A 12735-nucleotide genomic window follows, 5' to 3' on the forward strand; every position below is an offset into this window, starting at 1 on the left:
GAGTTTATCTTGAGTTTTTTAGAAAAAATGAAAGTAACCTATTTTATATAGCATCAAAAACTCCTCAAAAAACTCATCGTAGCAATGTAGCCTTTGTGGTTCTCCCTTGGGTGTCAGTTCCCATCTTTCATAGCTTTTTGTACCAGATAATTTGCAAACGACCCATCGCTATGTGCATGCATGTCGGAGGAATTTGTCAGGTACTTTTTTTGTCAATAAATACAGGAGGTAGCAGTGTTCCTTGCTGTTTGAGGGGTGGAACGGTGCTCCTCATCTCTTGGCCTTGCCAACCTAAATGCCTTTTAGGCACAACAATGGAAACGTATACTGCAACAAAACTTTGGTTGCACCATACAGGGGCTAAGTCACCCATATAACTATAGGCTAAGTTTAAGTAATTATTGTGGATGAGATTCCCTTTAACTACTACAGCCTAATGTTGATTTCCGCATACATACAATTAGTGAGAACACTCAACTATTGGCGCTGTGTTGTGGGCGTTAATAATGAAATTTCCCTTGGCTAAAAAGCTATATTATTGAATCATTATTTAAGACGTGTATTAATATATATCTTTTATTTCCAGTTCCATTCATTAAACACTTTGCAGATTTGGAGATCCTGCACTTAGCATTAAAATACTATGCAGATTTTGATGGTCTGATGAGCTCCCTCTCTGGATGTAAGAAGCTGAAAGAACTGAGCTTCTTTGGATCTTTACTTCAGGAAGATAATATGGCTGCTCTCGGTAATACTTTTAAACCAAAATGACAACAATAATTTAGTATGGAATTCCTGCAATAAATAAAACTTTTTTATATTAGTATTTATTATTAATGTAAAGGTCTGCTGGGTTTTATCCCCTTGAGGCCTGGCCTATTGTGGTCTTTAATAACAACAAACTTTGCTGTACCATTTTAGGGTAAGAATAAATATGCAAATTGTCTCTTCAGAGTTGAAGAGGACTATAACTCTAGCGCCACCTACTGGAATCTTATAAGTCAAGACAGTGTTTTGAGTTGTTGCCCCTTATCAGTGCAAAGTAGAAGATCTGATTTGGCTTTTAGCTGCTTCCAATAGGTGGCGATAGGCCTCTTCCTCTCTGAAGAGACAATTTGATAATTTGAATATTAATTTCCCAGAGGAGCATGCAGGGCTTATAAGTCTTTGCACTCTGACATTCCAGGCTTGGTTTATCACTCTCCACAAGGAAAAACGTTACCCCATTTTTCAAGGAATGTTCTTTTTTTATTACTTTTGTCATAGCTTCATAGCTTTTTTCAGGAACAAGTATTTTTTTCAGTGGTGGTGCCATTTTTGGGCACATTTGTCATTTATTAGCTTTACTATTATTTTTCATTTTAGATAATGACAAAATACTGTACATCAATTTCTTGGGATTTCCTTTTACAGCATTTACCACCCAGTATAAATATTTTACTTTTATTCTATGTGTCACTATGTACTGACAGTGACATCTAATTTGTTAAACACCAGCGATTGGAGCTAGCTCTGATCACTGCTGTTACAAGCACATGCTGGGTACGGTACAATACACATTCTGTGACCATTAGAAGTAAATTTGCATTGCATGATTATAAAGGGCTTAAAGGGGTTTTCCCACTAAATATATTTATTATACTGTATATCCTCAAAATGTATGATAAATGTATAAAAGGTAGGGTTCTGAGTGATGGGGCCCCCCACTAATCCTGAGGGTGACAGCCAAAGTGAATGAAGCAGTAGTGGTGGTCACACAGACCATTCAAACAGAGAATTTAGAGAACCTCGTTATTGGGACTGATATGGGTCTCACTTGTCACACGCCCAACAACCATGAAATTATTACATATCCTGTGGATTATTGTATCTTATGGCAAAACTCCTTTAATCCTTTACTGACCAATGATTGAGCCAAACAGCAAAAGTTCAAACAGGAAAGATTTACGGTTTGGAAAGCATATTAGTACTTAACCCCTCACTAGTGAGAAATGCAAGGGATCCTTTTCTGCAAGGAAACACACGCACCACACAAACCACACCACACATACCTTCATTGACCAATAAAGACCTCTGTTTTAAAAAAACGGATCAGTGTCATACTGCGTATTTCACAGTTCCTTCTGTGTTTCTTTTGATTTTTTACTGATTCAAATGTAAGTGTCAATGGCTAAAATATACGTTCAGATAGGAAAAACAGATGAGAAAAAACTAATGGAGCACAGATGCAAAACACAGGCACTAAGGATAACACATGAGTGAACAGTACAGTCAAACCTATGTTCCAAAAAGAAGTCCTTAAATAAGGGAGGAAATAATCAGAGGTAAATGAATATCCTATAAAAAATTATTCCAAGGAAATTAATAGATCCCGGTCATGGCCTCTCACCGAGTCAAATCAGATCTCATACTTTGCTCTGATGAGGGGCAATACTCCGCTGCTACATGCAATAGGTGACATTAGAGTTCAAGTCCCCTTCCTCCTAGAAAAGACAATTTATATCGATTCAAATTAAGACATAATGAAAGGAATACAAATAATTAAAAAATAGTCACTAGATGCCATAATGACCACAGTATAATAATATATTATCATAGAATCATAGAATCATAGAATCATAGAATCGTAGAGTTGGAAGGGACCTCCTGGGCCATCTGGTCCAACCCCCTGCTCAAAGCAGGATTCGCTAAATCATCCCAGTCAGATGTCTGTCCAGCCTCTGTTTGAAGACTTCCATTGAAGGAGAACTCACCACTTCTCGTGGCAGCCTGTTCCACTCATTGATCACTCTAACTGTCAAAAAGTTTTTTCTAATATCTAATCTGTGTCTCTTCCCATTCAGTTTCATCCCATTGCTTCTAGTCTTTCCTTGTGCAAATGAGAATAAAGTTGATCCTTCTACAATGTGACAGCCCTTTAGATATTTGTAGACAGCTATTAAGTCTCCTCTCAGTCTTCTCTTTTGCAAACTAAACATTCCCAAATCCTGCAACCTTTCCTCATAAGACAGGGTTTGCAGACCGGTCACCATTCTGGTCGCTCTTTTCTGAACTTGCTCTAGTTTGTTGATGTCTTTTTTAAAATGTGGCGCCCAAAACTGGACACAGTATTCCAGATGAGGTCTGACCAAAGAGGAGTAGAGGGAAATAATGACTTCACGTGATCTAGACTGTATGCTTCTGTTAATACATCCTAGAATTGCATTTGCCTTTTTTGCTGCTGCATCACACTGTTGACTCATATTCAGTCTGTGATCTATTAGTATACCCAAGTCTTTTTCACATGTGCTGTCACTTAGCCCTATTCCTCCCATTCTATATATGCTTTTTTCATTTTTATTGCCCAGATGTAGTACTTTGCATTTCTCCCTGTTAAAAACCATTCTGTTAGTTGCTGCCCACTTCTCCAGTTTATTTAAATCTTTTTGAATCATCTCTCTCTCCTCTCTAGTATTAGCTATCCCTCCTAGCTTTGTGTCATCAGCAAATTTAATCAGTTTACCCTCAATTCCTTCATCTAAATCGTTGATAAAGATGTTGAACAATACAGGGCCCAGGACAGAGCCCTGTGGTACCCCACTTGAGACATTCTTCCAACTGGATGTGCAGCCATTTACGACCACTCTTTGGGTCCGATCACTAAGCCAGTTATGAATCCACCTAACAGTTGCCTTGTCCATTCCATACTTAGTCATTTTTTCAATAAGGATTGTATGAGAGACTTTGTCAAATGCTTTGCTGAAGTCAAGATATACTATATCTACAGCATTTCCTTGATCCACCCAATCAGTGATACCGTCATAGAAGGAAATTAAGTTAGTCTGACATGACTTATCAGTTACAAACCCATGCTGACTCTGTTTAATCACTTCATTCTTATCCAGGTATTGACATACATGTTGTTTAATAATTTGTTCAAAGATCTTTCCTGGTATAGAAGTCAGACTCACCGGCCTATAGTTGCCTGGGTCCACCTTCTTCCCCTTTTTGAAGATAGGAACAACATTTGCTCTTCTCCAGTCTTCTGGCACTTCTCCTGTTCTCCAAGAATTTTCAAAGATTATGGAGAGGGGGGGGTTCAAAAATTTCTTCTGCTATCTCCTTTAGTACTCTGGGGTGTAATTCATCTGGACCTGGAGACTTGAATTCATTTAGGTTAGCTAAGTGTTTCCTCACTATCTTTCTGTTTATAGATATCCTGGATTCTTCTATTCCCTTAATAGGACAGTGAATAACAGTTGATGTTGCATTTCCTTTCCGAGAGAAAACAGATGCAAAATAGGAATTTAAAAGTTCAGCCTTCTCAACATCCTGTCTTACCATTTCATCGTCTTACCATTTCATCGTATTCAATGCATAGAAAAAGAGGTATAAAATTGATACATGATACACAGTCTTAGATGTTATTGATGATATCATCATATGCATGATAGAAAAGGTGCAGTACTAACCACTTGTTGGCAGCGAATTATTCAGGATACTCTCAAGCATGTGACAACAGAGCTTCTTTATTCAGGAACAATATATGAAAAGCTTAATAGATCTGGAATAAATCATTTGTGTGTCTCTATCTGTGCAGCATCTACAGCAGGCTGCTTCTCTCATACACAGACACAGGAAAACAGGAAAAACTGTCACATGCTCTCCCTGTGTGAGCTTCTGGGAGTTTTTTTTGTTCTAACTTTATAAACAACATGCAAATCTAGCAACTAAACACTCATAGACAGGAATGGAGTTGTTGCACTAAACATATTTCAACACCACTTATGATAATTGAGGAGTAAATTCAGAGCCAAACATGTGATTCAACCTAACTTTATTTGTGGCAAATGGTAGAGAGGCAGTAGGAGGTTTATAGGGTCTCCTTGAAGGAATTGATTACAAAAGTATCATTGTAATCTGGTGGTGGTAATTACCTAAGAGGCCTGTTTGTTCATGATTCTAAGTCATGTGGCCAGGAACTGAAAGTTGTGCTTGAGAGCACATTGACATAAGTGCGATCAAGTGATAGCACATGGCACTCGAAGACACCTGGGCATGAAAGTGCACCCAGGCGACGTCATGATGAAAAGGGGAAAGTGCCCACATATAATGAACAAACACGTGTGGTGCATGGTGATAAGAAAAATAGAAGCATAAAAATTTAAAAAAAAAACCCATTTCATTTAGGTGTTATAAAAAAGAAAATAGTTTGTTTTACACAGATATAAAAATAGACACACTGTATGAATGTATACTAACAAAGACTAGCAGAATCCATACCAGAAAACCATTTTCAATTTATTTGACACCTATCTGACATACCAACAATAATAATAGCAACAATAATAATTATATATCCTACATAGTAATAAATCACACAAAATTATGTTAGAACAGCAGTAAAAATGAATCTCAATTATCACTGCAGGCAAACTAGCTTGGAGGTACCACATAGGTGAGATAGCTACCTACAAGTCAATGTATAACCCTTTATGAGGGGCAAGCACCCCAAAACAGAGGTTTTTATACCTTTTATTAATAAAAAAAAATTACAAATAAGTATAATTTTTATAGGGGTGAAGCACCTGTACTGCTATACACTATTTCCATTTAAGTTTAAGGAAACAACTGGGATTAGTTGACTGACAATATGGCCCTCATACCAAAAAAAGTTTTGTATCCCTGACCTAGATCTGTGTCAGGAGGATTACATTTCCACGATCGAATCTAGCTCTTAGGCCTCATTCAGACGTCCATGTTACATGTACATATTCTATCCATGTTTTTCATGAATACAAGTATTCATTATAGTCTATGGTGCTTGAAACATCGCCATGTTTTTTTCGCAGACCGTTTGTCAGTGCAAAAGTCACAGAGACATGTCCATTTGTTTCTGGCATCACAGATAACACTGGTACCAATTTTTTGTGTATGTGAAAAACACTGACGTCTGAATAAGGCTTAATACTGACAATACTGCTGGGTTCAGTTTTAGACTCGGGATACATGGAGACATAAGCTGTGAGATAAGTTTTCAGCCAACAATATCTGGGCAAATTGTCTGCGATTTGCTGTCACAAGATTATAAAGTTAGTAAAAAATTCAGGAAAAAACTATTAATATTTACCTTATCGATACTGTTTAAATTTATAAATTATTTATTATTTTTTTTATTTTCTCCAACAGCTGCTACAATGAAGAATTTTACATCTCTGAAAATTCTAAATTTGGATCGACATATAATTGTTGGAGCAGAGACTGCTGAAATGTTCGGTATACACATTGGTTTTAAAAGTTATAGTAGTCTGTTTTTTTTTTAAACTGTAAATTTATTAAGTTTTATAAATTTTTAAGAATCAACATAAGCACAAAATATTCAGATTTTAACAAGCAAAATAGGCAAAGAAAAGAATCAATGAGGATAGGGTACATTAAAGTTTAACTGATGGAATAAAAGACTCATGTTCCAAATAAAAAAAATTGTATAATCGTTATACCTGATGCCATAATAAACCAAACCCCATCCACTTATTAAATTCAAATTTCTTATTTAACAATCGATAAACAGAAGACAGGACACACACACATATTAAGGGGTGGGAAAAAATGGTACAGGAGTCCAAAAAGGTCCTAGCTATTGTTTTGAGCCCAGAAATAATCCTAGGGAGCCCAAATAGCATCAAATCTGCCCCCTTCGCATTCATTAATGCTGTTATGTATTCCATTCTCCGAATATCAGCCATTCTATTTCATAAGTTTTGGTAAGAAAGGAGTGGTCTGTTTCCATTGGAAAGCGATCAAACACCTAGCTGCGGTTAACATATGCAATAATAATTTAGAGGAGTTCTTCCCCATCCCTCTAGGAGAAACATTTAGCAAATAGATTGCAGGGTCCAGCTCAGCTTCCATGAAAAGTACCTTTTGTATTACAACTTTCACTAATTCTCAAAATCTAACCACCCCAGGGCAAATCTGAAAGATGTAATATTGAGAAGCAGTTGTTGAGCCACATCGCCAGCAAATATTCGGATACTGGGAGTTCAGTTTATGTAGGAGCACTGGGGTGGTGGTACCAAAAGATCAAAATCTCATATTGATTCTCTTTATATAACATGAAAATGGAGGATATGGCATCTTTGTCCCAAATACACCGCTAACATTGTGAGGACAGCTCCTTCCCAAGGAGAGACTCCCATTTAATCACATAGGGGTGTTTCTTCAGAAGATTCTCTTGAGTAGAGTTTATAATCTTATAAATATCAGATATCAATCCCTTAGTTGACGGGTCTCCTTCTACATAACTTCTCAAACTCAGTTGGTTGGAAGACATTCATTGAGCCAACTAGTGAAAACGCTAGGTGCTTAATCTGCATAAATTGGAAGAATTCTCAATTGGTTACAGAGAATTTAGATTTAATAAGTTCAAACAAGATAATTACCAATGTGTCCCTGTCAGCCAAGTCCACATATCTGACATATCTGAAAAGTCCCACGGATGGACAAATATTGGTTCTAAGCTATTTGGAATCAGGTTTTGATAAATAAAGAATTTTAATTTAGATGTAAATACTCAGGTCCCAAAAAAATGAGAAAGGTATTCAAAGAGTGATACCTTTATTGGCTAACCAGAGAAATTATATTTGCAAGCTTTCAGGGCTCAGAAAGCCCCTTCATCCTTCATCGGTGTACATTACAAGTTAATTACTGAGAAGAGACAGCAACATTTAAATAGGAATTACAACAGGACATGAGGTGATGCTAGCTAGAGACAGGCCAAGGAAATCTAATTAACCCCTTAATGTCCAATGAAGGCTGCTTCTTGGTATCCTTGTAGCTCTGTGGATCTGTTCATCAATTGCAAGTGGATGATACCCTTGGTGTTGGAATGTTTTCCTAAGTGATAGTAGGTGTTGTTTTCTATAATCATTGTGTGAACAGATCCGAATGTACCTTAGAGCTTGACTGTAGATTATTGATTTTTTTGTGTGTCTTGGATGAAAGCTGTTTCATCTCAGGTATGCCGGACGTCCTGTGGGTTTATGGTAAATAGTCGTTTGTATGGTATTGTCTTTGATGTATATGGTCGTGTCTAGAAAATGGATTTGGGACTTGGAAAAGTTGAGGGTGAGCTTGATGGTTTGGTGGAATTTGTTGAAGTTTTTGTGGAAGGTAAGCAGGTCCTCCTCTGAGCCTTTCCAGATTATAAGTAGGTCATCAATGTAGCGGAAGTATGCTAGAGGTTTGATAGTGCAGGATGCCAAAAAGTTTTGTTCTAGTTTAGTCATAAACAGGTTAGCATATTGTGGTGACATTTTGCTTCCCATGACGCTGCCCATACACTGTTGGTATATATTGTTTCCAAAGGAAAAATAGTTATGTTGGAGCACAAACCTGATGAGTTGCAAGGCTGGTTCCGTGGCCAGATTGTTTTTTTGGAGGAAATATTTGCATACAGCAATCCCATCTTTGTGAGGAATGTTGGCGTATAGGGACTCTACATCCATGGTGGCCAACATTGTATCCTCTGAAAGTGGACCCAGGGCTGACAATTTGCAGAGATTGACTGGGGTGTCCTGGATGTAGCTGGGTGTTTGCTTCACCAAGGGTTTTAAAATGTTCTCCACTCAGCCAGAGATATTCTCAGTTAATGTCCCAATACCAGAGATGATGGGTCTCCCTGGATTACCTTCTTTGTGTATTTTAGGTAACATGTAGAAGGTACCTATTTGGTATCACTCTTTGAATACCTTTCTCATTTTTTTGGAAAATAAGTATTTACATCGATTTTTCTGGCTAACACGGTACCACAGTAATATTTTGTATTGTACAATGGAGAACTAGGAGAGACCAGACCATAGCACTTCATACATGAGAGACAAACTTCTCTTGTAAACTGCATAGGGCCCAATAGGGTAAATGTATCGTAACAGACTTAGTTGTCCACAAAATGAAGTTTGAGTGACTAGGAGCCAGCCATAACTTTTCTATTTTGGTCCAGTTATTTTAAGCCCATAACGAATCCCACAAAGGAATCCTTTTTAGGTGAGACGCCCAATAATATTAAGTTCTATTAGTCTTGTTACTTTACAAAAGAATTGAAAAATGTAGTAAGTACATTACAGCGCATCTTTTGTCCATTAGTCTTACTTCATTTTAGTGTCAGTTTAAAGGTGTTTTGCTGGAATAACTTTTCCCTCCCCATAAGCTTCTGCTAGGATAAAATAATTTAATGTTTCTCACTTTTTCATAAACAGGTGGTAAAATATTCACTGGGGGAGTTACCCCCCCCCCCCAAAAAAAAAAACAATCATGGCCAGGGATTCCTCCATGTGTTTGGAGTAATTACCTGGCTCTCTGCATCCAAATACTGCCAGTTGTAGCTTAGCTGAAGTGGTGTGTGCTTGCTCAATACTGTTAGGCGTCAGATTCCCACAGCTGCACAGCAGAAGTCCAGAGCCATACAACCAGCGGTCTCCCATTCCTTTCCAACCACTCAGGGACCTGCACAGCAATCGCAGCGATCCAGGCACCCTGCTCAGACCAGCTCTCTGAGTCTGGATGTTGCTGCCACCTCTGGACCAGCAATGGTAGCGCAACCTGCTTTGCAGGAAACCACTCCAGAGGCTAAGTCCTCTCGTCGCGCTACTGGGCGTGCCCACGAGACAATCTCCCAGTGGAGATCGGGGGTCACATGCTCAGGTCCTTGTCCTGATCTGATTGGCCCATCTCAGAGGTCTGGAAGGTAGCCGGAAGCGCATGGCTATAAAAGGCCCGCATGGCCGCGTGCTAGTATAGACTATACTTGCTATGTGTGAATGGTGACGGATGTATGATTCTGGTGACTGACTCATTATAAAACCCCTTCCCTCTGATATTACGCATGTGGATAGGGAATTAGAGTTATAGTCAGCGCCAGTCAGTGGCAAGCCATACGCCACAGGGCATAACGCACCGCTACACTATTGTCCGATAGTGTGATGCCTCACGGCACTGTCGTACAGCGGCAGTAGTTACCGCTGCGCTGCAGTTAGCAGCACTTACTGGCGTCTGCGGTAAGGAGGTCAAGACGGACACCGACCTCTGCCTTGGGCCGTGTCCATATACCGTGTGTGCACGCCAGCTGAGACCTGTGAAGCTAACAGGCTTGGCGTTTATGCTTTATTTTTACTAAAGCGCCTCTGTGAGTTTAACAGAGTCAGCTCTGCACACCTCGGGTGACATTTTACCTGAGCGCAGTATACCGCCATATAGCGAGTCTGCCATTACTCAGCAGCGGTTGTTACACCTACTGCATGGTGGACCCAGGGAGGCGAACGCACTTCCTATTATTTATATTTAGTGTGTTCCACCGTCCCTAACATTACACTAGCGCCAGGGTCTGGCTAGTAATGGCGGACCTGCAGCAGCTGCAGCGGTACATTCGGAAGCTGGAGAGCAGGTTGGCGGCTATCGAGAGCTCCACCTCAGCTGTGAATGCTATGGTAGCCGCTACTCAGCCAGTTGCAGAGGCTGTCTCACGCGTGCCCACACTCACGCCTATGCCAACAATATCTCGCCTCCCGCTCCCCGACAAGTTTTCGGGTGACAGCGCCACCTGTAGGGGATTCGTGAGTCAGTGCTCTATCCAGCTTGAGTTACTGGCTGCACGGTTTCCTACAGAGCGGGCTAAGATAGGGTTTATTGTTTCTCTTTTATCTGGCAGGGCATTAGAGTGGGCTACGCCATTGTGGGAGCGTGATGATCCCGTGGTTCGGGGCGCTGCTCAGTTCCTCGCGGCTCTGAAGCAGGTATTTTTGGGACCACGGATCACGCACGACACCTTTCTCCAATTATTGGCCCTAACACAGGGGTCTCTCTCGGTCAGCCATTATGCCGTCCAATTCCGGACATTGGCTTCCGAACTAGAGTGGCCTGGTAAAGCACTCATCCCTGTGTTTTGGAGAGGGTTAGCAGAGCATGTCAAAGATGCTCTAGCAACCAGAGAGGTCCCCACAAGTCTGGAGGAAGTGATTGCCATCTCCACCCGCATTGATCTCCGGTTTACGGAGCGCGGGCTGGAACGTGCGCAATTCAGACGAAGGGTTAACTTGGCTCCCACCTTCACCGAGCCGCTAAGATCTCCCGCTCAGGAGCTTACATCCTCCGAACTTATGGAGGTGTCTCGCGCCGGCCCCAAGCCACGTCCGGTGCGAAGCTCCGCACGTTGTTACCAGTGCCGGCAGATTGGTCACTTGGCTAGCACGTGTCCTCTGCGGTCGGAAAAACGATCACGTCCAGTGGTCGTATGTGGTGCTCAGACAAATATGAAACCCTTTTCTCCCAAACTGGTATTCCGAGGGACCTTAGATAGCGGGGCCTCCACCTGGGAGGTAGAGGTTACCTTGGATTCCGGGGCTGAGGAGAACTTTATGTCCTCGACCTTCGCCCAGAAACACGCTATTCCACTGGTGTTACTGCCCCAACTTCTGACCATCAGGGTGGTCAATGGTGCACCTTTACCATCTCAGGTGACCCAGCAGACAGTCCCACTCGGGCTCTAAATCTCACCCTCGCTTCGTGAGATTCTGTCCCTGTTCATTTTGCCAGATGGCATCGACCATGTGCTTCTCGGAGTTCCCTGGCTCCGTTGTCACTCCCCTCATATTGATTGGGCTTCGGGGAATATACTGGGTTGGAGCAAGGACTGTGAGGGAAGGTGCCTGAGGGGCAGTGTTCAGGTAGCTTCCACTGAGGTGCCCGTGGAACCTCCTAGAGGCTGTGCGTATCCGCTATCACTCCCTGAGACAAAAGCTATGTCACAATATATCCGGCTAGAACCTGGCTAGAGGTTTTATCAGAAAGTCGGTGTCACCGGCTGGTGCAGGGTTCTTCTTCGTGCAGAAGAAGAGCGGAGAGTTACGTCCCTGCATTGACTACAGAGGTCTCAACGTCATAACAGTTAAAAACAAATATCCTCTCCCGTTGATCTCTGAGCTATTTGACAGGTTGCGAGGGGCCCGGATCTTTACGAAATTAGATCTACGGGGGGCGTACAACCTGATCCGCATTCGCAAAGGAGACGAGTGGAAGACAGCCTTTAATACCAGGGATGCCCACTACGAATATCTGGTCATGCCCTTCAGCCTTTGTAATGCGCCTGCTGTCTTCCAGGATTTCATCAACGACGTCTTCCGCGATATGCTCTCCACCTCGGTGGTGGTCTATCTGGATGACTTCCTCCTTTTCTTGCCAGATTTGACCTCCCACCGGAGAGACGTCTGCAGGGTCTTCGACCGTCTGCGGACGAACTCTCTTTTCGCCATGCTGGAGAAGTGCCAGTTTGAGCAGTAGTCCTTGCCGTTCCTGGGCTACATCATCTCGGCCCAGGCGTTGGCTATGGATCCGGCCAAACTGCAAGCGGTAATGGACTGGCAGGAACCACACTCACTCAAAGCGGTGCAGCGCTTCCTAGGGTTCGTCAACTATTACTGCCAGTTCATACCTCACTTCTCCACACTGGTAGCTCCTTTGGTTGCTCTCACAAAGAAAGGAGCTAATCCTAACGCTTGGTCTGAACAGGTCTCCAAGGCCTTCTCATCTCTAAAATCCCATTTTGCTGGTGCTCCCATCTTACACCGTTCCGATGTGGATAAACTGCTTATCCTGGAGGTAGACGCCTCTTCCGTCGGTGCAGGAGCAGTCCTTTTCCAGAAGGATGCTCAAGGTCGGAAGCATCCCTGCTTCTTCTTCTCTAAGACCTTCTCACCGGCGGAG

The 12735-nt window shown here is 41.7% G+C and overlaps 1 protein-coding gene across 2 annotated transcripts in view; it reads left to right on the plus strand.

The window, feature by feature from the left end:
* The window catches only part of LOC141097070 (baculoviral IAP repeat-containing protein 1-like), a 102159-nt gene that overhangs the window by 81235 nt on the left and 8189 nt on the right, over positions 1–12735 (plus strand). For both annotated transcript variants that reach the window (XM_073584042.1, XM_073584041.1), the window contains exons 8-9: positions 587–748; positions 6169–6255. In XM_073584042.1, coding sequence (XP_073440143.1) covers positions 587–748; positions 6169–6255 — 249 coding nt within the window. The remainder of the gene's footprint in view (positions 1–586; positions 749–6168; positions 6256–12735) is intronic.

The sequence above is a fragment of the Dendrobates tinctorius genome, unplaced genomic scaffold (assembly GCF_039654945.1).
Source record: "Dendrobates tinctorius isolate UK_male_01 unplaced genomic scaffold, ASM3965494v1 ptg000083l, whole genome shotgun sequence".
Classification (NCBI taxonomy): Eukaryota; Metazoa; Chordata; class Amphibia; order Anura; family Dendrobatidae; genus Dendrobates; species Dendrobates tinctorius.